Source organism: Heteronotia binoei, chromosome 10 (assembly GCF_032191835.1).
Source record: "Heteronotia binoei isolate CCM8104 ecotype False Entrance Well chromosome 10, APGP_CSIRO_Hbin_v1, whole genome shotgun sequence".
NCBI lineage: Eukaryota > Metazoa > Chordata > Lepidosauria > Squamata > Gekkonidae > Heteronotia > Heteronotia binoei.
The window spans coordinates 77,903,927-77,926,646 of record NC_083232.1 but is presented as its reverse complement, the minus strand read 5'-3'; the positions used below and the strand labels follow the sequence as shown (position 1 = coordinate 77,926,646).

Here is a 22,720-nt window from a genome sequence, read left to right as displayed (position 1 = left end):
CCCTACTCTGTGAAGTCTGCAGTTCTTTGGATAAACAGAGTCTTAGTTACATACCTGTAAATTAAAAAATTAATAATCATGTGCTGTGATTCTGGATACCTGTGTATGTGTTTCCATTCATATGGTCATTGCCTGGTTTGGGGCACCTCCCATTGTATAGCTTTAATTCCCATTGGGTATATTTGGGGAAAAGATTGTGATGATCTTAAAAGCATTTTGAAGGCAACACTGATTGACATTTCAGGGAACAATGTTGGACTAGGAATGCATTCTTAAATTTTACCCTGTACTTCTGTTGGAAGAGAAGTGGAAGCAGAGGATGTGGTTGGGAAAGCTGGTAAACAGAGATGCAGTGCATCCTTTCCTAGATTTTTACCATCTATGGCAACAGTCCACCCTCTGTTGGACCTAAAATAAGCAGTTTTCCTTTAAAAACATATATCATGCATTTCTGTTACGAAGACCACGGAGGTCTTAGAAGCCACTTTGCTGGGTCAGAGCAAGGGTCCATCCTGTCCAGCAAACTTTTTTTACACAGTGGCCAAAAAGTGCCCTTGGAAGACCTACAGACATGGCATGGAGTCCCATTGTTGTCTTTCAGTACTGGCATTTAGAGCATTACAGCTTCTGAAATTTTAAGCTGAGAGCATGTGACTATCAAGTGCTAGGCTTGCCAATCCCCAGGTCCCAGTGGGGGTTCTTCCGCTTTCCCGGGCTCCTTCCTTCCCCCAGTCAGCTGGCCAGTGGGGGGAAGCCCCGCCCCCAAAGCCACCATGTGACTTTCCCCCTCCGGAGGCTCCAGTCTCCGATTGGGAAGGCTTCCTCTTGGGATGGGGTGTCTGTGTTACTTGGAAGAAGTTGGCTGCAATTCGTGAGTAGAGAGACCAATCCCTCACTTCAGAGTCACCAGAAACGGAGAGGGGGGGGTGGAAAGGTCTGCTGAGCACTTCATTATTCCCTATGTGGAGATCGATTCTTATAGGGTATAATGGGGAATTGATCTAGAGATTTCGGGGCCTCTGGTGGAGCTGTTTTTTGAGGTAGAGGCACCAAATTTTCAGTATAATATCCAGTGCCTCTCCCCAAAGGACCCTCCAAGTTTCAAAACAATTGGACCAGGGGGTCCAATTCTATGATCCCCAAAAGAAGGTGCCCCTATCCTTCATTATTTCCTATGAAAGGAAGACATTTTAAAAGGTGTGCTGTCCCTTTAAATGTGATAACTCCCTTGGAGTTCAATTATGCTTGTCACACCCTTGTTCCTGGCTCCGCCCCAATGTCTCCTGGCTCCACCCCCAAAGTCCCCAGATATTTCTTGAATAGGACTTGGCAACCCTACCCAGTGCCCTTTGGAGCTGACTGGAAGTTTGGAACCCAGGTCTCTCTAGCCATATACTGAGACTTAATCTAGTATACTCTTGTGCCTAGTGTGTGGTTGTGAAGGCATCAAATTCCTCACTGGCCTTCAGTTTGGTTCTTTTCTCAAACTCCAAAGATGAAGAATGCAAGAAAAGGTGTTTTGTATTGGTCTAGGGGGTTTTAAAAAGCAGTTTTAGCATACTTTCCTGCACTTGTCAGGCAGTGGCATTCAACTATCTCCTCAGAGTTTCTGTCTTGACTGTAGTGCACATCTCTGTAAAGGTATGTGCTTGCTGTGTACATACTACCATTTTGCACTTTGCAGTTGCTGAGGTATATTTTGAGTCCTTGATAAATGATTGCTGAACAATTAGAGTTTTCATTAACCGGGGGGGGGGGGGGAGGCAGAGATGTTGCAAGATGTAGCAGTGCAGAAGATGGGGCTCAAACAGTGCCCATTGTTCTAGGAAATGGGATGCTTTGTGAAATATTGCAGGCCATGTTGCTTTTCTGGATGAAATGGCAAGCTAAGTTTAAAGAGTATCTCTCAAACATCCTACAGGCTACACAAAAGAATCAGGATTTACTCAAGGGTTTTTGCAGTGTGGATACAAAATCCATTATAATACACTAACTCACTGCTATCAAATAAGGCCCAAGCTACGCAAACGAATGTTCACATAACAGAACCATACTGTGCCATCCCCAACTGCAGGTGCAGGAATCACATGATTGGGTCTCCTCTGTACAGACTGCTCCCTCCATAGGTTCTAACTTCTAGCCTATTCTTCTGACATGCTAGTTTTCTATGTACAGGGATTTTTTTTCAAAATGAGGGAGCACTTAAATATGTAATTTTCTACATTTCATCTGAACTAAAAGCATCTAGGCACAGTTCTGTCATGTGATCTGCTGTTTACATAGAGGGTGACGAAGCCAAAGCCCTTTTGTAGTAGAAGTTGCAGTGTACTCATATTTCCTTGAACAGGTGGCTGTCAGAATATACATAGGTATCCAACAGTGCAATCCTATGTATTTTTTTCAACCTAACTCCACTGAAATCAATACACTGTATTGCACTGTAAATCTATGATGGGCATTTGTGTTGTCTAGTGATTATTATTAAAGGTAAAGTGGAGTGAGCACTTCCTTTTCTTTTCAGCAGGATAATATTTTTATACTATTTTATATGCAGGGTTTTTTTTAAACCACTTTGCTATTTTTATTTGTAGACTCCTGATTACAGTATTCTCAGAGGACTTGTTTGCTTGCAGGACCAAAATTCCCCAATGCCCCATATTCTGTTTTTCTCTGCTATGTCTTTCTTTGCTTCTTTCTCCTCTTCCCTGTTTTCAATAGAAAGACCACTGACTTTGCAACATAAAAGAGAAATATTCACATAGGGTCTCATAAGGTTAGCGCATTGCATTGAAATAACTGACCCCATGCTCATTCAGTGTCCCAAAGAATTCATCTTAGGTTCTGGAGAAAATACATAAGGTGTGAATTTTATGTGTACGGCTTATCTCTTTATAAACAACGGCAGTGGTATCTTCTTCAAGGTACCAGAGTTTGCACCCTTTGTACTGTTAGGTGTCTCAGTTGTTCTTCCCATTATCTTGCATTACATACGTAAAAAAAAATAGATTAACAATAAAAAAACCAGTGTGATTTGTAGAGTTAGAAGAGAGATTAGTTGTTATCTTTTAAAGTAAAATCCCAGAGGGGTAGCCATGTTAGGATTTTTGCAGCAAAATGGGAGCGGCTAATAGCACCTTAAAGACAAACATTTGTTGTGACAGACGCTTTCATGGAATAGAATCCGCTTTGTCAGATGCATGGAATTTGTTGTCAATGAGAGAAACCCAAAAATCATGGAGGGGAAAATGTAAAACATGTGAAAAGGCAATCAAACGCAAGAGCAAAATTCTACTTCTTGAGTATTGTTGCCTTTTGATCTCATTATTTATAACATTTTTCTTCTGTTCCCATGTGTGTGGTTGTGTTTCATGCATCCAACGTAATGGCCTCTAGTCCATGAGAGTGTACATCTGAATCAATCTGTTAGTCTTTCAGATGCTACAGGACTCCAGTCTTTTGAACTGTATCATTTATTGCAATTATTCTAAAATTATATTGATAGTACTGAATTCCAGTGAACTTACAAAGAAAGAAAGTGATTTTGTAGAATATTTTTCCCTAACTTGACACCACGCACAAATCTTAAGCACATTGTTTAATTTTTTTCTCATTAGCAGAATTCATGATAGAGATGTCTCTATTGAACTCAGTTCAGAGCCATTTTTACACATTAAGTAAGCAGAGGCCAATCTTGGGTTTGTAACCAGCTATATGTTCGACAGGCAGCTGATGAGTGTACTGGTATGATACACACACTTGCAAACATGTATATTACATTCACAGTCAGGTGTAGACTAACCATTAGAAGTGTATACCTGAAGTGTAATTTTTGAAAAGGCTTACGTAAATAATGTAGATCTGTAATGCACACGGCCATTTTCCAATGAAATTTTGAGGTTGATTTTGCCCATTCTACTTCATTGCTAAACAAGTCAGACACTCAAAGAGTGTTATGATTAACACACACTGGGATTCTTAAGATTTAGAATTCCAAATTTAATGGACTTGTGGATATGCCATGCTGATGGTTTCCAATGTTCTGAGAATTATTTGAAGCAAAATATATTTATTGTAACCTTTTAAATTGGAAAGATGAGGTACATCATCTCTTCATGTGTAATACATTTTCCCAGCATTTCAGTTTTTTTGTGTAAATGAGTTCCTGTATGTTCATCTTATTACCAAATAAAAGCAATGAGATCTGCACTCGGTTTGAATCCCAGTTCTGTGCCAAGTATGGCTTTGTTCATCAAATGGATCAATGGAGTGGATTAAGTATTCATCACTATTACTTTCCTTAGCAAGACAGTGTGTCCACTCACATATAAAGCATATGTCTTCCTGTTCTGGAGGATGTTCCACTGTTACCATTAGCAGAATGGAAGCTCAGTAACAAGAAACATTGGAGGTTGAAGATATTGGAGGTTAAGCTAGTCCGTTGGTTCCGCTTGCCCAAGACTGTTGACTCTGTCAGTCAAGATTTCAATCAGATATCTTTGCCAGCCCCACCACTTGAGAAACATTAGAGTTTGAACCTGTGACAGTCTGTGCACCAAGATGTACTCTTTCACTGAACAACTGTATTTTTCCTAAAGTTAGATCCAGATGGGCAGCCATGTTGGTCTGAAGCAGTAGAACAAAACAGGAGTCACGCAGCACCTTTAAGACCAACAAAGTTTTATGCAGAATGTAGGCTTTCGTGTGCTCTAAGCACACTTCATCAGACACACGAAAGCTTACATTCTGAATAAAACTTTGTTGGTCTTAAAGGTGCTACGTGACTCCTGCTTTGTTTTCCTAAAGTTGTTAGTCCATGAGGCAACTTTTCCTTGCCAGTTTGGTGTAGTAGTTAAGTATGTGGATTCTTATCTAGGAGAATCAGGTTTGATTCTCCACTCCTTCACCTGCAATTCCTGTAATGATCTTGGGTCAGTCATAAATCTCTCAAGAGCAGTTCTTGGAGAGCTCTCTCAACCCCACCTACCTCACAGGGTGTCTGTTGTGGGGAGGGGAAGGGAAACAAGATTGTAAGTCACTCTGAGACTCCTTCAAGTAGTGAAGGACAGGGTATGAATCCAATCTCTTCTCTTGCTACCAAAGCTCTGGCTGCTAAGAATCACTTTGTTTCAGCATTTTAAAGAAAATTTGAGTTTATTATATATATTTTCAGGATGTCATCATTTAAAAAGGATGTTTTCTATAGCTGATAACAAAGCAGAATGAACTCATTTATGCTTAAGAAAGCCTCTGTTTGTGCCACAGCAGGCAAGAATAGAGTTTAAGGCTTCAAAAATGTGAAAATCAGCCCTGTCATTCTATTTATTTTATTTTATTTATTTATTTAAGATTTATACCCCGCCCTTCCCACAAGTGGCTCAGGGCGGCTTCCAATAGTAGATCCATCAAAATTACACATATAAAGGGATCCATATTTAAAACAGATAAAACAGATAAATCAAACACTGCAAAGAGTGAATCAAACACTGCAAAGAGTGAGAGAAAGAAATTGTGTTAGTTATCCCTTTCTTGAATTTATTAGAAAAGCTTTTGGGAATTCAGAAATGCAAATGGTAATACTGTGAATTAACTGTACTGCATACACTAATAAATAAAACACATTGAACAAAGATAGGAGTCATAGATGTCCACATACTAGCCTATCCTGATATAATAGATCTTATAAGACAACCTGCACCACACTGACCACTAGCCATGTATCATGGCCCATCTAAGCCCTTGACAACTTCTTTGGTTTTGCAGTCCCACACAGACCACCAAATCCAGGAGACTTATCTTCCCTGTATTGGGTCACCATGCATGGCTGGTGGACTCCAATCAACTTGATGGGTTCCAAGTTGTGCAGGACTAATATTCAGCCCTATAACTGTGAAGGGTCAGAGAATGATACGCACTCACATAAGTACTGAGGCATTACTGTGTGATGCTTACTGGCCCATTCATTGTTAGTCACTTCCAGTAATTCAGTCATATTAGCAGGACAACATCTGGCGTTGACTCACAATGCCAACTTAATGCTATGCATTGTGACACCACTGGCACATTAGAGTTTGTATCAAATCTTATATATTTGGCTGCTAAATCTTATATATTTATTTGGTATTGGAATGGCATCAAATAATCAAATAAAACTGAATAAGTTATAATGGAAGCAAAGTGGTTGTTAACTGGGGAGTGCGTATGTTTTAGTTCTTCCCTTCTGAAATGGCTTTTTATTTTTGAAGGTTCAAAGCAGCGCACAAATGATGTACCAGTACCAGATTCCTCAAATCGGCTCACTTTGCCAGGTTAGTAAATGCCATCTTTTTGGAATGCCCATTTAGATATAACTCCAGAAGCATTTTGTCAAGAAGTTACTTGTGATGTTCTGTGATAGGAATTGGCTCCTTTTGATGTTCTTGAAGGATTCAGATATTGCTTTGTATCTGCTTGCTGTCATCATCACAGTTGTGATGTGTTCACTAATAAATAAAGCACATAGAACAGACATAGGAGTCATAGATGTCTACATTACTAGCCTATGCCGATCTAATAGAAGAGATCTTGTAGACAGGGCTTTTTGTCTGGAAAAAGAGGTGCGAGAACTCCATTCTGCCACGTTCCCCTAGGAAAAAAGCCCTGCTTATAGGACAACCTTCCTCCATATCCTCTGTTGACTGTGGTAAAAAATAAATTAAAAATCCACATATATTTTCTTTTCCATTGCCTCATTAATCTGTACCTAACCTTCTATATACTTCCTCATGGCTAGTGTTCCTGGGCAGTGCTGCATGAGATAAGCAGTTTTGGAAAGAATTTCCATTGTAGAAAAAGTATTGGACTACACTGAGTTGGAAAAGGGAGATGATCTCATCTATTACTCTGTACTTAGGAAAACGTTACTACAGTGTCATCAGCTTCTTTCTATCTTTATGGTTAAGCCGAACAAGTGAGCTTTTCCCCCCTCCTCCAGATTCTCCTATATCTTCGAGGTGGGGGTCCAGCTTCTTTTTTGGGATGTGATCCTGAGCCTTTTACATTTTGCCAGTTCACACAATAAAATCCAGTTGGGAAGTGCATTGAAAGTGGATTGAAGGTGCATTATTTAGTGTGTGTGATCACAGTCCCTGATGGCATAATACTCTTCTGTAGAATAATAAGTTATTGCATTGTGTACAATGTCATCCCTTCCAGGTTTTTAGCATTCTCTGCTATCATCCATCCATCCATCCGTCCGTCTGTCTATCCGTCTAGCTGTCTGTCTGCCTGCCTGTCTGTCTGTCATGTTCTTTTCAGAATGATTTTATTTTGTGTGTACTTTTTAAAAAAAAATGTTTTATTTTCTATCTTGAATTCTACTATCATATAGATGAAATGTTAACTTTTCATTGAGTTTGTTCTTTAAACATATCTAAACCAATCCCAAATTGGCTCACTCCAGTCCTGGGTCAAAATTTAATCACACACTGAAATGTACACAACTTATTTTTAGCTGTAAGTCTGTTCTGTGGCTATGATACAACAAAAAACAAATTGTGACTAAGTCCCATTGAAACCAGTGGAACAATTTAGCTTTACTTTTGTCAGAACGCAGCTTATATATTCAATACCGAGAAACGGTAAAAAATGTTGTAATGTAACAGGTTTATTAACGCTACTTTTATTAAAAGGATGCCTTCCTGTAAGACCTGTAAAGAAAATATATGCCATAAATGCCTAAGCTTCACTGTAGAATGAACATCCAAGAAAATTATACACTTCTGTTGTGACTTTGCCAAATCAGTTGGAAGCAAATCAACTGTAATAACAACAATAATTAAACAATGTATTCATTCCCTAATACAGTGGCCTTCAATCTTTCTAGACTAAAGACCCAAGGGACACGATTCTTGGGTTAAACACCACTGCATCCTTTGATACTCTTCCTGGTCATAGTTGAGTTCTGTTATTACAAATATGATGGGACACAGTCTCATTTGCTAAAGTAACACAAGGTTCAGCCAATGTTTTTTTCCAGACAATCCAGTGAGCCTTAACGATTCTTGGATTTTTTTTCTCTGACACCTCAAAGCATCCCACACTATGTCATCTGATACATGTGGACAATGACTGAACATAAAAACTCTGGTGCCTGATCAAGGTGCCACCTTTAGAAGACCTTTCATATGTCATATTCCTGAAGCAATTCCTAACCTCAGGTACTGTACAGTCAATAGCATACAATAGCCAAATGCTGACTTCCTCTAGCCGCTGTTGCCTAGTGCATCTTGTAGTATTAGATGTAGGTGTTTTCTGCTTCATTTTAGTGTTGCTACTCTTTATGCATTTCTACTATGATTGACTGATGCTCTTTTTATATGAACTTCTTTCAGAAGACTAAGCTTCTTCAGCAGAGCATTGCTGCTTCAACACACCAGCCCAATTGCTTGGAGGCATTTTTAAGAAAAGCATGCGCTTCCTGCACAAAATGTTCAGGTCAGTATTCGATCCACATGTAATCCCTGCTGACATGTAGAAAATGATCTGGGATTAGAACTATTACGGAACAGAGACTCAAAAACCGGGCCAGTTAAAGCAAGTTACACCCATTGGCTCCAGAGCCTGTGTAACTGCCGTGCAGGTCCAAGTGAAGCCTCTGAGCTGTTGGCCTGCATGGCAGTGAAACAGGCACAGGAGATAATGGCAGTCAGCTTCCATGACACTGATGGCTGGGAGCCAACCAAGGCCTTGTGGCACACCATAGTCCACTTTAATGTGGCACTCTTAGCAGGCTTGGCCAAAGAATCGGACTGATTTTGAACTCACCTTATGCCACTATCATGTTCATCTTCTCAGCACGGCTTCCTTCCAATTTCACACCATCTGCCCTGGGGTTGCAGCAAGCATTGGTGTTTTTGTGCAGCAAACAGAAACCACTAAAAACCATTTTCTGTTTGCTGCACAAAAACGCCAACACTTGCTGCAGCCCCGGGGCAGATAGTGTGAAATTGGAAGGAAGCAGCACTGAGAAGGCGAATGTGAGAGCGGCGTAAGGTGAGTGGGATATTGGTGTCATTCTGCTCAAATGTAGGGTGGCTGTGAATGGGACAGTAGGGAAGGAAGGCTAGCCATCTTCATAGACATAAATGCTGAAGAGTTCTTTTTTTTCTCTTCCTTTTTGAGCAGAGAAGTAGAAGAGGGCATTAACTTTATCAAGGCACCTGGGAAATGAATTACAGAAAATTTGGTGATGGAGAACTAATTGGTTGGGGAAAGATTATGAGGGATTGTGACTCAGACTCCAGATCTGCCATGTCCACAATTTTTTTGTCTTGGTCAAATTACATGTCTCTGTCTAATCCAGCATCCTGTGTTGAGCTTAGAGTGATATGAAGCAAGTGATAGAACATGAAGTATGCAAATGCACAGGATTGGACCCAGATAGGTTTTTTTGTTTGTTCTCCCCAAATTTTCCTTCTTACAACAACCTCTGTTCCAGATGGGTTTTGTTAAATTAAATCCTGTGAGTGCCTTCTTGGTTGAAAGAGGTCCCTCTGCCCATTTTCACCACCAGAAAAGCTGGCTGAATCCAACCTACAGTCTGACTATACCTTTGGCCCCTGAAATTGGATCTCAAACCCAATCCAGGATAACTTGGGAACCGATTCCATGAGGCTAGATTTCACTACCTACAAGTAATGTTTATAGAACATCACATGGATGGAGAGAGTGAAATGTGTTTTATATTGCTCACAGCCCACTTGGCAGCATTCATATAGGAAGAAATTTCCTCTCTTTTCTTGTAATTCCATCCTACTGAATTTAGGGATGAAGAAACATTCCCTTCTTCCATATGCTGTCACTGTGAATGGCTTGCATTGAACTGATGATTCATTTGTTTGCTGAACGTGTTTTTGTGCAATTTGTAATTTGGTATTTATATTACAATGTGTATCATTCATATGTATAATATACATAAAATGCAGATTTATTTACACATAAATGAGACTGAGAACTTGCACATTTTAAGTTGGCATGAGAAAACTAAACATGGAGCGAAAATGAAGGTTCATGTGCAAAAGTGGATATTCAATTGGATCTGTAAACGTGGGAAATCTGGTAATAGCAGATGTTGCCAGAATGACCTGTGATCAAAAACCTCGTCAAAAGCTCCATTAACATGTGAATATGCCCTAAGTTGCCATTAACTTGAGTTAAGGCAAACTAGGCACCTCACCTTTGTCAAAGAATGCAGGGTATAATTATTTATTTTAGATATTTACACCCTGCATTTCTTCCCAAGGGCACCTAAAGTGATTTGCGGCATTGTTCCTTCTTCTTCATTTTCTCTTCACAACAATATCCCAATGAGGCTGGCTAGGCTGAGAGAGAAGAAGAAGAATTGCAGATTTATACCCCACCCTTCTCTCTGAATCAGAGACTCAGAGCGACTTACAATCTCCTTTATCTTCCTCCCTCACAACAGACACCCTGTGAGGTGGGTGGGGCTGAGAGGACTCTCACAGCAGCTGCCCTTTCAAGGACAACCTCTGCCAGAGCTATGGCTGACCCAAGGCCATTCCAGCAGCTGCAAGTGGAGGAGTGAGGAATCAAACCCGGTTCTCCCAGATAAGAGTCCACGCACTTAACCACTACACCAAACTGGCTTTCTAGAGAGAGAGAGAGAGTGGCCCATGGCCACCCAAAGAATGATGTCCCAGGTCCTTGTCCAACATGCTAACCATGACACCACACTGACTGCACATCTAACTACTATGAAATCTGATGTTGAGCCACAGAAAAATGACAGAATAGAGCTAGTAAGAAGAGAGCACTAAATTAAAACCTCAAACATCTTTCCATAACTAAAACAGGACAAAGTCATCCTTGTGCAGTCAAAATAACTGCATGCGTGAAGTATAAATACGTGTTCTCTCTTGTATATTAGCAAAAAATGTCTGTTCTTTCATTAATATTTCTCTCTTTTCCACCCTCTTTTAGATTATCTGAACTCAAAAACCAGCAACAATGAATATCTACCATCAGGAATCAATTTTTAAAAAAACATATTTTCTTTCCAAAAAACAAATTATTTTACTGGGGTTTTTCTTCTTTTTCTCTCCTTTGTTTTTAAAATTCTAGTCCCTGGTATCACTCCGAATTTAGTTCTGTCCACCATGCTCACTCTATCTTCAAAACTTACATGCAGAGACTGTCTGAATGGAATTTATGCAGCCAGCTGTACTGTGTTGCTTTCTTTAATAAAGTTCTGCCACACAAATATGTATTTTCATATGAACGTGTTTGTGAAATGGAGATTTTCTTCCATATGTTTGCATGAACAGCAATGATACTTGCATAATATTTAAAGTATTTGTGGGATTGGTGTTTGATCTGACTGCCCATGTTTCTCTGAAATTAGGCATTTTAAGCTAGGCAGGTGCGTGAGCTAGGCTTTTGTGCATAAACCTAGCTAGATGTGCATCCCACATGCAAGCAGATGCTATAAGCATAGTTGGAGGTCTGATTTGGCAGCTATGAATATGCGCACACAGCCTTCATAAGAGTATCACTACAGCATTCAGATGACCCAAAATTGATGTAGGACACCCACACTACCCTTTCTTATTGTTTTTTAACCATGGACCAATGAGGTAAGACAGCACGACTATTCACTGACCCATCAAACTGTTATGTAGAAATTATATTCAAATTATGTGGGGCTAAAACTACCTCCAGTTTGCTGTGGCCATGACATTCAGTCATCCTGGCAAACTGATTTCAGTTTCAATTTATTATACAGCACAGGTCATGTGCCAACAATGCTTATAAAATAATAAAATTGTACAGAAAAAGAGAGATAGTTCTTGAAATTTTGTAAGTCTTTCAAAGGTACATAGGTTAAAAATTTCAAGTTGTGCAACCAGGGCAAGGGGGTTAAGATTCTAAATTGTCAAAATTCATATCAATTAGTAAGATTTCCTGCTGAATTTTACAGGCAGCTGTGCGCTAAGTACTGTGATCCAGGGCTTTTTTTTGTAGCAGGAACTCCTTTGCATATTAGCCCACACACCCCTGATGTAGCCAATCCTCCTGAAGCTGTACTAAGAGCCCTGTGAGCTCTTGGAGGATTGGCTACATCAGGGATATGTTGTCAACTCCTGTAAGTTCTTCCCCATTAAACGACTCGAGCAGATGCAAGAGATCAGTTTATTAAGAGATAGACATGACAGGCTAGACAAGCGTTGCTAAAACTGACTTTGGTGGGCTTACATATACCTTAAAGATGACCATTGAAACATTCAAGCATTAGATGCTAAAAAGTGTTCCCTCCCTCCAAAGTTCTTTTCCATGCATCCCCTTGGATGCAGGAGCAAGCTGATCTCTGTGAACCAGACTCCCTGATCTTGAAATGTCTAGCACAGGGTGATGGTGGGTACACAATGGTCACAAGACAGAGTGCAATAGATAGCAGGCATAGCTGGGAGAGAAAGAGGTTACCATAGGGCAAGAGAACTGTTCAGTGAACAATGGTTCATAGTACAAAGGTTACAGGTTACCAACTAGACCAGGGCAAGAGCACCTCTTCACATATGTGGCCTAATATGCAAAGGAGTTCCTGTTACAAAAAAGCCCTGGTTATTTGTATTCTGAAACAGGCAATTAAGAACTTTGGGAACATGATTGGTATTTGTGTTTTCACTCTGTGACCATAAAGTGATCCCTCACACACTTTACCATACTCAATGATTTCAGCTTTCACAGTGGCTTTAAAATGGCTATACTTTCAGTTAATAGTAAATGTGCATGTAATGTAAATAAGCAATGGTTGTCTACACACAACTTTATATGATAACATCATAAAATGCAATTAGTTTTCTTGGTGGGAGAAAAAACTTGTAAAGGCGCTAAGCTACTCTGACAACTAAAAGCACTGGATTCTATAACTTGAAGGGTTGGATCCAACCAGCTTTTTCTGGGAGTCCCTCTCCAGTTTCCCTCCATTCTACACCACATAGCCTCTTTGTTGCCCTTCCATTTTCATCTGCAGAAAACTTGGTTGGGTCCAACCCAGAAAATCTGGGATGCACATGATCACTGCAAAAGATGGCACTAAGTGCTTTCAAAAGCCAGAAAGCTGCCAAGTCTCTCACCAGTTATAATACAGCCTCTGTAGCTGTTCTTTCCAAAAACGGCATAGGAACATTCCCCAGCAGTAGCCAACTCTGTTATATTTCTTCTGCGTGCTATTTCCGCCAAAGTCTTCCCCAAATCATCTTGGAGCTTCACTACTTTGCCACTTGTGCCCTTTAATCCCTATTAACGCTTGACTAGGCTTTGTAGCACAGATCTTAGAAGAACCTGGGTCATAATCTCCCAGTCCAGTCTATCCAAGCACAAAACGGGGAGAGGAAATAAACCGTATCTCTCCCACCAACCATCCATCTCTCTCCAAGGGATCCAATTAAAACTTTGAGAACAATGGAAATTGGGTTTAGGGCTTATAATAGTATCCGCTTGGTTGCAACATGTAATTTGAGACAAACCACTATTTATGGACACCTTTTTAATCATTTTGTTTGCAAATTTTGCTTGTCCTTCTACATACAGTCATGAAAGGAAAGATATGAGTATTCTATATCAGATCTCAGAAGTGCAAGGTGTCTTGCCTGAACCACATTCTCATTATAAGCTATGTATAACATTTTTACAAATAACGGAAATGTTTCTTTCATGCTCCGTGTGCTTGTTGAAATGAAAGTGGGGAGAGTAACTCATAAGTGTGTTGTGGGTTACTGGGTAAATACAGACCAAGAGCTTAGATAGATTATTCCTCCTGACTCATTTTTGATCTTCCCTTCTAGCCATCAAGCCTGAGATACGCAGTTCAAGGAAACCCAACAGCCTCTCAAACACCACCTTCCCACCTTTCCACAAGAAAACTGATGAATACATGGTGAGATATAAGCTGCTTGATCAGAGAGGAAAAATGAAGAAAATTCAAAATATTTCGCAAAACTGGAATAGAAAATAGAGATGAAAGTTCTGCTTTCCTCCATCTTTCCAGTCATTGAGGGAAGACATTTGGGAAGAAGGTGTTTTTAAGAAATACTTTAAAATGCTTTGAACTTTAAACAAATTGTGAAATAATCCAAAAGGCAAGTATATAATATAGATAATGAAAATCAGTGGCAAGATTCTCTGTAGATGCATTCACCCTGGCCCACCAAAGACGAACTGGATGAAAATGTTCAAACTCACAAATCATGCAAACAAAATCAATCTGCAAGGGGCAATATATTGTCTACAGAGCAACCATTTCTGTTTGCAGATCACTCAACACATCACAGTCATAACCATTTGTACATGCAGGAGCAACTTTTAACCCCCTGGTATCAACACAGGACCCACTAAGTTGCAAGACTGTGAGAAGAGGTCATGTGACAAGAAGAAGGGGGCAGAGTTATGATTTGACTGATGTCCAGACTAGGACCATGGACAGCAGACCAAGATACCCAGGAACAGTAAATACAAGCTGAGCACCAAGAGGTGTACCACAATGAGAAACAAGCCAAGATCCAACAAGCCATAGAGCCTCTCCATCACTCAATGACCTAGCCTCACCATTCCGTTGCTTCTTTTGGTGTGTATGTGAAGAGAGGAAGAAAATGTTGATGCTAGCAGGAGGTCCTTAAAAAAAAAAACAAGAGAGAGCTCTATAGAGGCTCACAACCCAGCAAAGCAGAGGTTTTGTGATCTACTTGAGGGTTCTGATCACTCCTCTAACACGGGTATAGTCAGTTTTGATTGCCCATCACCTGTTGGCAGAGGGTAACAGAATCCTGTTTTACTGAGAGGTTTATGGCCTGAGTAAGGTAGGCCGCTGCCACGTACATAGAGGGCAAAAGGTAACCTTGAGTCAAACGGGGTGTTTGCATCTCTGGGCCAGTTGGAGCCTTCACACTCATACACAGTTAATTTTGGAATACTCAATGCTAGGAAGCAACCAGGGAAAGGCCTTGGTCTCTATGTCTCCTGTTCATTGCCCTCCCAAGTAACCTGGCTGTATGATATAGGTTGCTGAACTAGATGGACCACCAGTCTGATCTGTTGGAGCTCTTATGTCATTAGACCATTATTCCCCATTGGGAAGAAAGGCAGGGTATAAATGAAGTAAAATAAATGAATAAATAAAAATATTACTCCTGAGGGCATTAATAGAATGTTTCTGTACTAAGTGGAAAAGAATTCATGACCACATCTGATTCTCCTGTATGTTAATTACTTTGCTTTGTGATGTTTTTCTTTGATCTCTTACAAAAATTTCAGTTTAGGAGCAAAATTTAGAGGAATTTATACAGAGAATGAAGCCTAGAATGAAATGGTAATTTCTCCTTGTACAATTAACTGCACCACATACAGCGAATACATTCCTATAGGATGACTATAACCTGTGTCTTGGGAGGTAGTACAGATGTTACAGGACTGCTGGCCTGATTCAGAAAAGGCTGGAATTTTAATAAAGTAAAGGTAGGACAGCTAACACCACAAAAAATGGAAATGGAAAGAGAAGTGAACTCTTCTTCTTCCAGTTTTAAATTCATCAGTCAAATTAGTTGTCGGAAGGTTTCACTAGAAAATGTGCGACTTTTGTTTGAAACAACAGACTATGATAGTAATGGATCCCAGAAGGATATTACTTTTCATTTTAGGGTTACCACATTTTCTCAGGTACTCCTGCCATGGGATGAGGGTTTGCTGTACAGTAAGAAGACGGTAAGAAGGAAAAGTAAAGGAAAAGAGGACACATTTCCTGACTGAATAAAGCGATCACTATGACAAATCTCATTTTTAATACCTCTACCATTTAAGGAACTAGGAACATTCCTAACCTTCCAATCCCAAAAGAGAACATTTTCATCCTTTTTTTCAAAGAACCCAAGCAAGATAGACACCCCCCTCCAAAGGCCATGTTTTCTAAAAAGAGGATATCAGGTAACTCTATTTTATTTATACCTAGCTTTGCTCCCCAGTGTGGGCCCACTGTCTTCCTCTCCTTGATTTCCTCCCCACCCCCCATCACCACAACTTTATGAGGTACGTTAGGATCAGTAAGTCTGACTAGCCCAAGGCCACCCAGGCAGCTTCTGTGGCAGAATGTGAGTTCAGACCTGGGCTTTCCACAATCTAATCCATCAGTGGAACCACTGCACAACTTTATTTTTATCCCATCCCTGAAGTTGCCAAGTCTGTGTTGGGAAATACCAGGAGACTTTGGGGGTGGATCCAGGAGAGGGCAAGGTTTGGGGAGAGGGGAGAGCCTCAGCAAGGCAGTCCACCCTTCAAAGCAGCCCTTTTCTCCTGGGGAGCTGACTTCTGCCAGCTGGAGATCAGTTGTAAAAGTGGGAGAACTCCAGACCCCACCTGGAGGCTGGCTACCCTACCCATCCCTTCAAGGAAGAATAAACATAATCCCCCTTTTCCATTTTATCCTCACAACAAACTTGTGATGTATGTTAGGCTGAGAAAGTGGGCCTAGCCCAATCATCCAAGGAGCTTCATGACTGAGTAAAGACTTGAATTTGGGTCTCCCCAGACTGAGTCTGACACTGTGACTGCTATACAACATAGCCTTAGCTACAATGCACTGACATGATAGTCTTTTCTGTGGAACAATTCTGCCTTGAAATTCCCACCCCAACTCTCCTGCTGAATAATTTCTGATTCCCCTTCATCATTGTAGTTTCTTTTACTGGAGGCGTATTAGTCGCTGGAGGAGAGTGCAATTTATCTGTCAGAATTTTATAATTAAAAAGCAAGAGAACTATTTTGCAACAAGTTGCTTGTGAAGTGCCATTAGATAATGTGCATGAAAAACTGTAAGAAATACAATGATATATTCTTCCAAATATGTCTTGGGTATATGTCTGTGTGCATGTGTGAAGACTTCTTTCCCCCCCTGGAGGTCAGATTCACATTTAATACTTGAAGTACTTTTCAGCTCTTTCCTTGCTCTCGATCTGCTTTTCATAGAAAGCAGAAAGCTGGTGAAATGGAACACTTTATGGTATGCGTGTGGAATTGGTCAACCATCTCCTTATTTTATAGGTATTCCAAATAACAACGTGTATATTCTGCCTTAGTAAAGCAACAGGGAATTCCCTAAAATATAGGGAAACAATTTACTCTTCTGCAGCCATGTTCTGTGAGAAGCCATTCAGTTTCTTGATGCAATGCTGCCATCTGGTGTTCATTAGGAAAAGCTGAAGGAAATAGTAGTTTGTACCCTCAGGACCCATGAAACCCAGCCCCTTTCATTTTTTCGACAGCAGAAAAATGGTTGAATCCAGTCCTCTGTGTGCACAGTCCTGTTGTCTGCTGTTCTTCTTTGGAATATGACAGAAGAGCTCAAATTCTACAGAATCAGTCGATTTTTAAATTACAGTTTCTATCAATAAAGAAGCCCAGCAACAAGACCCAAAATTTATATAGAAACACCACATTTTGAGATTTTTTTTTGTTAAAAATGACTCATTTCTCTGTACTCGTAACTCTGTGCTTGTAACTTCATATTCTACTTCATTGATCCACACTCATTTAAGTCAGGGTAAGTTGCAGCAGCATTGCAAAAATGATGCATCAGACACACCCAAGAAACAAGTGGAGAGTTCTAAGGAAATGACACAGAGAAGATCACCTGGCCCCTTCCTACGGTAAGTAATAAAGCCAGGTGGTGAGTGCCACCTGACCCTTCAGCCTCCTCCAGAACTGACAGGCCACAGGAAAGAAGAACAGTCTGCTGAAGGAGTAAAACAGCTTTATGGTGAGTCAGACCCTCGGTCCATCCAGCCCAGCATTCTATAGTCCAGATGACAGCAGGAAATCCCCAGGTCTTAAGAATTTCTCCCAGCCCTGCTACCCTGAGATCTGTTATACCGGACAAGGCAAAGATAATCCCAGAGATTTATATTTCCAAATAGGGGCGCAGAATTGGATAATGCTGACCCAATAAAATGCCTGATATTTCTGGCATCAGATTAACAATATCCAAAACTGCAAAAGGCACTCTTGGTATTATCTTATGATGTTTCACTCCTAATATTGGAAATATCTAGAATGACGTCAGGAGGCCTTTCAGCTGTTCTGCAGGCAGCATGCTGGCCCTTTCAAATCTAAAAGACCATTATTTATTTACTTATTGTATGGCAGAGTTATATTCAGGAAGCATATAATCATATAAAATGTAATCAAGTCAATACAATGGGTATGCACACTGATTGGGCAATCCCCCCAAATACTAATATCTAAATTTTGAATCCACTCATTCACTGCTGGGGAGAATTCAAAGAGCTCCATCGCATCTCCCTGGAAAGCACAATGCTCACATTCCTGTGACAGAAAATAGTTTAGTGAGCTGCACCAGAATCACATTCAGGTCCTGGTACTTTGCCCCATTTAAACAGCAGGTCTGCACAACTATCAAAGCTTGTTCTTATTCTATTAGCTGCCTTTCATACTTTACATGGCAAGTCAAATCCTATGGGTCTCTTGTTGGTGTTTATCAGATTATGGATATCAGGTGGAACTGATGCATCCGTGTTTGCAAACATTCATTCCCTAGAACAAAATTTTTCAGGATTTGTGCAGATCTTATTGCTGGGTGTGGGGATCTTAGTCTGGATAGGCCTGCATGAACCATGTCTGTGTGGATGGGCAGCTCTCTGTTTTCCATGATCTTTCTATGTTCATGAATAAGAGCATCGTGTCTTCAGAGATGTAGGGGGAGCAACGTGGCACAACATGGTTAGGCAATAGGTTGAAGTGGGTTTAATACATCTGTTGGTCGTTCTCATTGTTGTGTTGAGCTGGACATCAAATTTGTGTACATGGGGGCTGTTGAGCCACATTGAAGCACCATATTCTACAGTACTATATACCAGCCCCAAAGCTGAGTATTGTAGCAGACGCACACCAAATTGTACCACATAATGCTTGGAGAATGTTGTTTCACATGCACATTTTTGCTGCAACACTGCTAAGATGGTGTTTACAGCTCAAGGTCCTGTCCAGGGTAATGCCAAGGTACTTAGGTGTATGGTTGTGTGTAAGTCGGGTGCCATTAAGGTAGACATTCATTTCATGGTTGGCAAGATTGTTATGGAGATGGAAGCAGGAGCATTCTATTTTTCTTGGGCTCTGGATAAGCCACCATTTGTGGTAGTAGTCAGCCAAAAAGACCATTGTTTCAATTATTTCCGGTAGATATGGCCTGTGGAATCCAGAAATCAGGTCTGCCACTCATTGAAGCAGTTACCCTTTAAAGGGGCTGATCTAAGGAGCTTCTCCTTCCCCTTCCTGCCGCTACTGCTTGCAGGGCAGGCACCTTTGATTATTTTGGAAAGGGTATCAATATTATTTTTCACTCAGTTTGGGGAGTACTGATATTTTACCAATGTTAATTAAAATGGAAATATTTCCAACACAGCTTTCTGACATTATAGCCATACTCCTGATATTTAAGGAAAACAGTAATCACGCCCTTCTTGATTTTCCAATAAAGAATTAAAAGTATAATTTTTGAAGTGCACATCCTAGGCATAATGCTGTATTCTCTGACCCTTCCCTTAAAACCTTCAAAGGTCCCACCAAATCCACCTTCTTCCTCTGTGCTGAGCTCAAACCTGCAGCTTGCCAGATAGAGCACAAGAACTCTGGTCTGAAGTGGAGATACCGAGACAGCATATCATTACATTCAAATCACTTCTATTGAGTTGAGCTAGGTTCATCTGTACTTCTGTTAACATCAGTTCAGAGCCAGTTTGGTGTAGTGGTTAAGTGTGCGGACTTATCTGGGAGAACCCATTTAAACAGCAGGTCTGCACAACTATCAAAGCTTGTTCTTATTCTTATTCTTGTTCTTATTCCCTACTCCTCCACTTGAACTGCTGGAATGGCTTTGGGTCAGCCATAGCTCTGATATAGGGTTGCCAAGTCCAATTCAAGAAATATCTGAAGACTTTGGAGGTGGAGCCAGGAGACTTTGGGGGTGGAGCCAGGAACAAGGATGTGACAAGCATAATTGCACTCCAAGGGAGTTCTGGCCATCACATTTAAAGGGACAGCACACCTTTTAAAATGTCTTCCTTCCGTAGGAAATAATGAAGGATAGGGGCACCTTCTTTTGAGGCTCATAGAAGTGGACACCCTGGTCCAATAGTTTTGAAACTTGGGGGGTGCTTTGGGGAGAGGCACTAGATACTATACTGAAACTTTGGTGCCTCTACCTCAAAACACAGCTCCCCCAGAGCCCCTGAAACATCCAGATCAATTCCCCATTATACCCTATGAGAATCGATCTCCACATAGGGAATAATGAAGTGCTCAGCAGACGTTTCCCTCCCCCCCCCCCCGTTTCTGGCGACTGAAGCAAGGGATTGGCCTCTCTACTCATGAGTTGCTGCCAACTTCTTCAAAGTAACACAGACACACCATCCCAAGAGGAAGCCTTTCAATCAGAGACTGAAGCCTCCGGAGGGAGAAAGGCACACGGTCCTCTGGGGCGGGGCTTCCCCCCGCCGGCCAGCTGACTGGGGGCAGGAAGTAGCCTGGAAAAGTGGAAGAACCTCCGCTGGGACCTGGGGATTGGCAAGCCTATTCTGGTAGGAGTTGTCTTTGAAAGGGCAGCTGCTGTAAAAAGCTCTCTCAGCCCCACCTACCTCACAGGGTGTCTCTTGTGTGTGTGTGGGGGGGGGGGGAAGGTAGAGGAAATTATGACCGCTCTGAGACTTTGAGATTCAGAGTATAGGGCAGGATATAAATCCAATTTCTTCAGTTCCTCCTCCTCCTCCTCTTCTCGCTAGCAAATAGGTGGTCTTTTAATGATCTGCTGATTGTCTAATTTTTTCCTACTGAGACACTGCACAAGAATAACAAGCAAATATACTAAATTCAATACATTTATTATAAAGTACATGCAATTTTTTTTGTGGAACTGGATTAACTATCTTGGTCACTGTAATTCCAGCCATAATGCAAACACTATTACTGTATAATTCTCTATCAGCATTTGCTGGTGTCTTTCTTGAAATTGCCTCCTTATAGCACAGAAACCAAAATATGTATGGAACAAGAGCAAAGTAAAGAAGAACTGAAAGGCTGTCTTGAGAATATTCATTGGGGTCTTTCACATGGCGACTGTTTGCAAGTGGATTTTGCTATTCTTACACAGTAAAAATCCAGTTGCAAAGTGCATTATTTGGTGTGTGAATGTACCTACTTGACAAGGCAAAACTAATTAGTAGAAACTCTGTATCTCAAATGCTCTACTTTAAATTACTTGTGGCATTTGTTTACAAACTATACTATACTGTAAGTACACTTCACAGACTCGAGGTCTAGAGACCCATATGATCAAGATCATATTTCCTGCTGTGAAATCTAATGACTTTTCCAAATTCTGAAAATCTCATTAAGTTTTGGAGTCATACCAGTAATCCTTACTATTACAAGGTTAAACTTAAAAACATACATACCATTTCTAGTATACATGCATTTTAAAAATCAGAAAAGATTTTTTTTTTTTGGTAGGATTTCAAACCATACAACCCCCATCCATTCCATTCAGCTTGGTCCTTTCAGTTCCTGCTGTGCCATATAACCAGCATTCCAGAATCTGCTTTCTTGCTTCCATCCCATTTTTTAAACGTTATGAACCTGCAAATATTAACTTGCATACAGATATTCCTGCCATTATTTAAAAAAAAAATCAGTTCCAGAATTGGATGTGGATTTGGACACTTCAGCATGGAAACCAGTTAAGGTTAATTGCAAACTCTCCGTTATAAAGCTAACTATACCAATGGTAAATCAGATCTAAAAATATATACATATCTAAGGAAAAAATAAGACTACACCCCAATTGACTTTGTTTTATTTTGTTTCACATTTTCCTTTTTGAAGTGAGAGAATCCTTCATTTAGTGACTTTCTGTTTTCAAACAGGAGCCCTGTGGTGCACAGTGGTAAGCTGCAGTACAGCAGCCCGAGCTCTGCTTGTGACCTTTCAATCCCGGCGGAAGCTGGGTTCAGTTAGCCAGCTTGAGGATGACTCAGCCTTCCATCCTTCTGAGGTCGGTAAAATGAGTACCCAGCTGGTGGTAAAGTGTAGATGACTGGGGAAGGCAATGGCAAACCACCCTGTAAAAAGTCTGCCAAGAAAATGTTGTGATGTAATGTCACCCCATGGGTCAGTAGTGACTTGGTGCTTGCACAGGGGATTACCTTTACCTTTTTTCTGTTTTCAAACCTAAACACTATCCCATTTGAAATTATATAGGCTGTTTCTGTTCAGCTATTCCAAATTATAGGCCCTTAGGAGCTGACAGTTGCCACCAGTCCTCACGGCTACTTATAGCCTACATGAACCAGAGCACATGGATTCATACAGCCAAGATAATATATAGCCAATGGAATGATAGGTTGAAAGCAGGATGTTACTCAAGATGGACTAATTCTAAATTCAAGTGGGCTTTTCTCATGTTCTTGTGTATGCCATCCAGCGTGATACCATTACATAGGAACACTTCAAATCAATGATAGCAAATAAAACAGAATATGCCATATGGGAACAAAATATCCTGATGATATCCAGGAGTTTAGCCTTTCTCACTGGGAGATGCACATGGTGCTCTCTTCTCCAGTGCTGTGCTCACAACCAGCCTGTGAGGTAAATTAGGCAGAGAGAC

At 40.7% G+C, this 22,720-nt stretch overlaps 1 protein-coding gene and 1 long non-coding RNA gene across 3 annotated transcripts in view; both read left to right on the top strand.

The window, feature by feature from the left end:
• PDE1C (phosphodiesterase 1C) overlaps positions 1–14,118 on the top strand; it is a 355,641-nt gene extending 341,523 nt beyond the window's left edge. The window contains exons 18-19 of one of the 2 annotated variants that reach the window (XM_060247618.1): positions 6,243–6,305; positions 13,842–14,118. In XM_060247618.1, coding sequence (XP_060103601.1) covers positions 6,243–6,305; positions 13,842–14,011 — 233 coding nt within the window. In that variant the 3' untranslated portion in view covers positions 14,012–14,118. The remainder of the gene's footprint in view (positions 1–6,242; positions 6,306–13,841) is intronic. The other variant, XM_060247620.1, reaches the window with a different exon arrangement.
• LOC132577868 (uncharacterized) lies at positions 7,949–11,257 on the top strand. Its single transcript, XR_009555857.1, has 2 exons — positions 7,949–8,472; positions 10,978–11,257. It is a non-coding gene; the product is annotated as an uncharacterized LOC132577868 (long non-coding RNA).
• Positions 14,119–22,720: the final 8,602 nt, after the last annotated feature.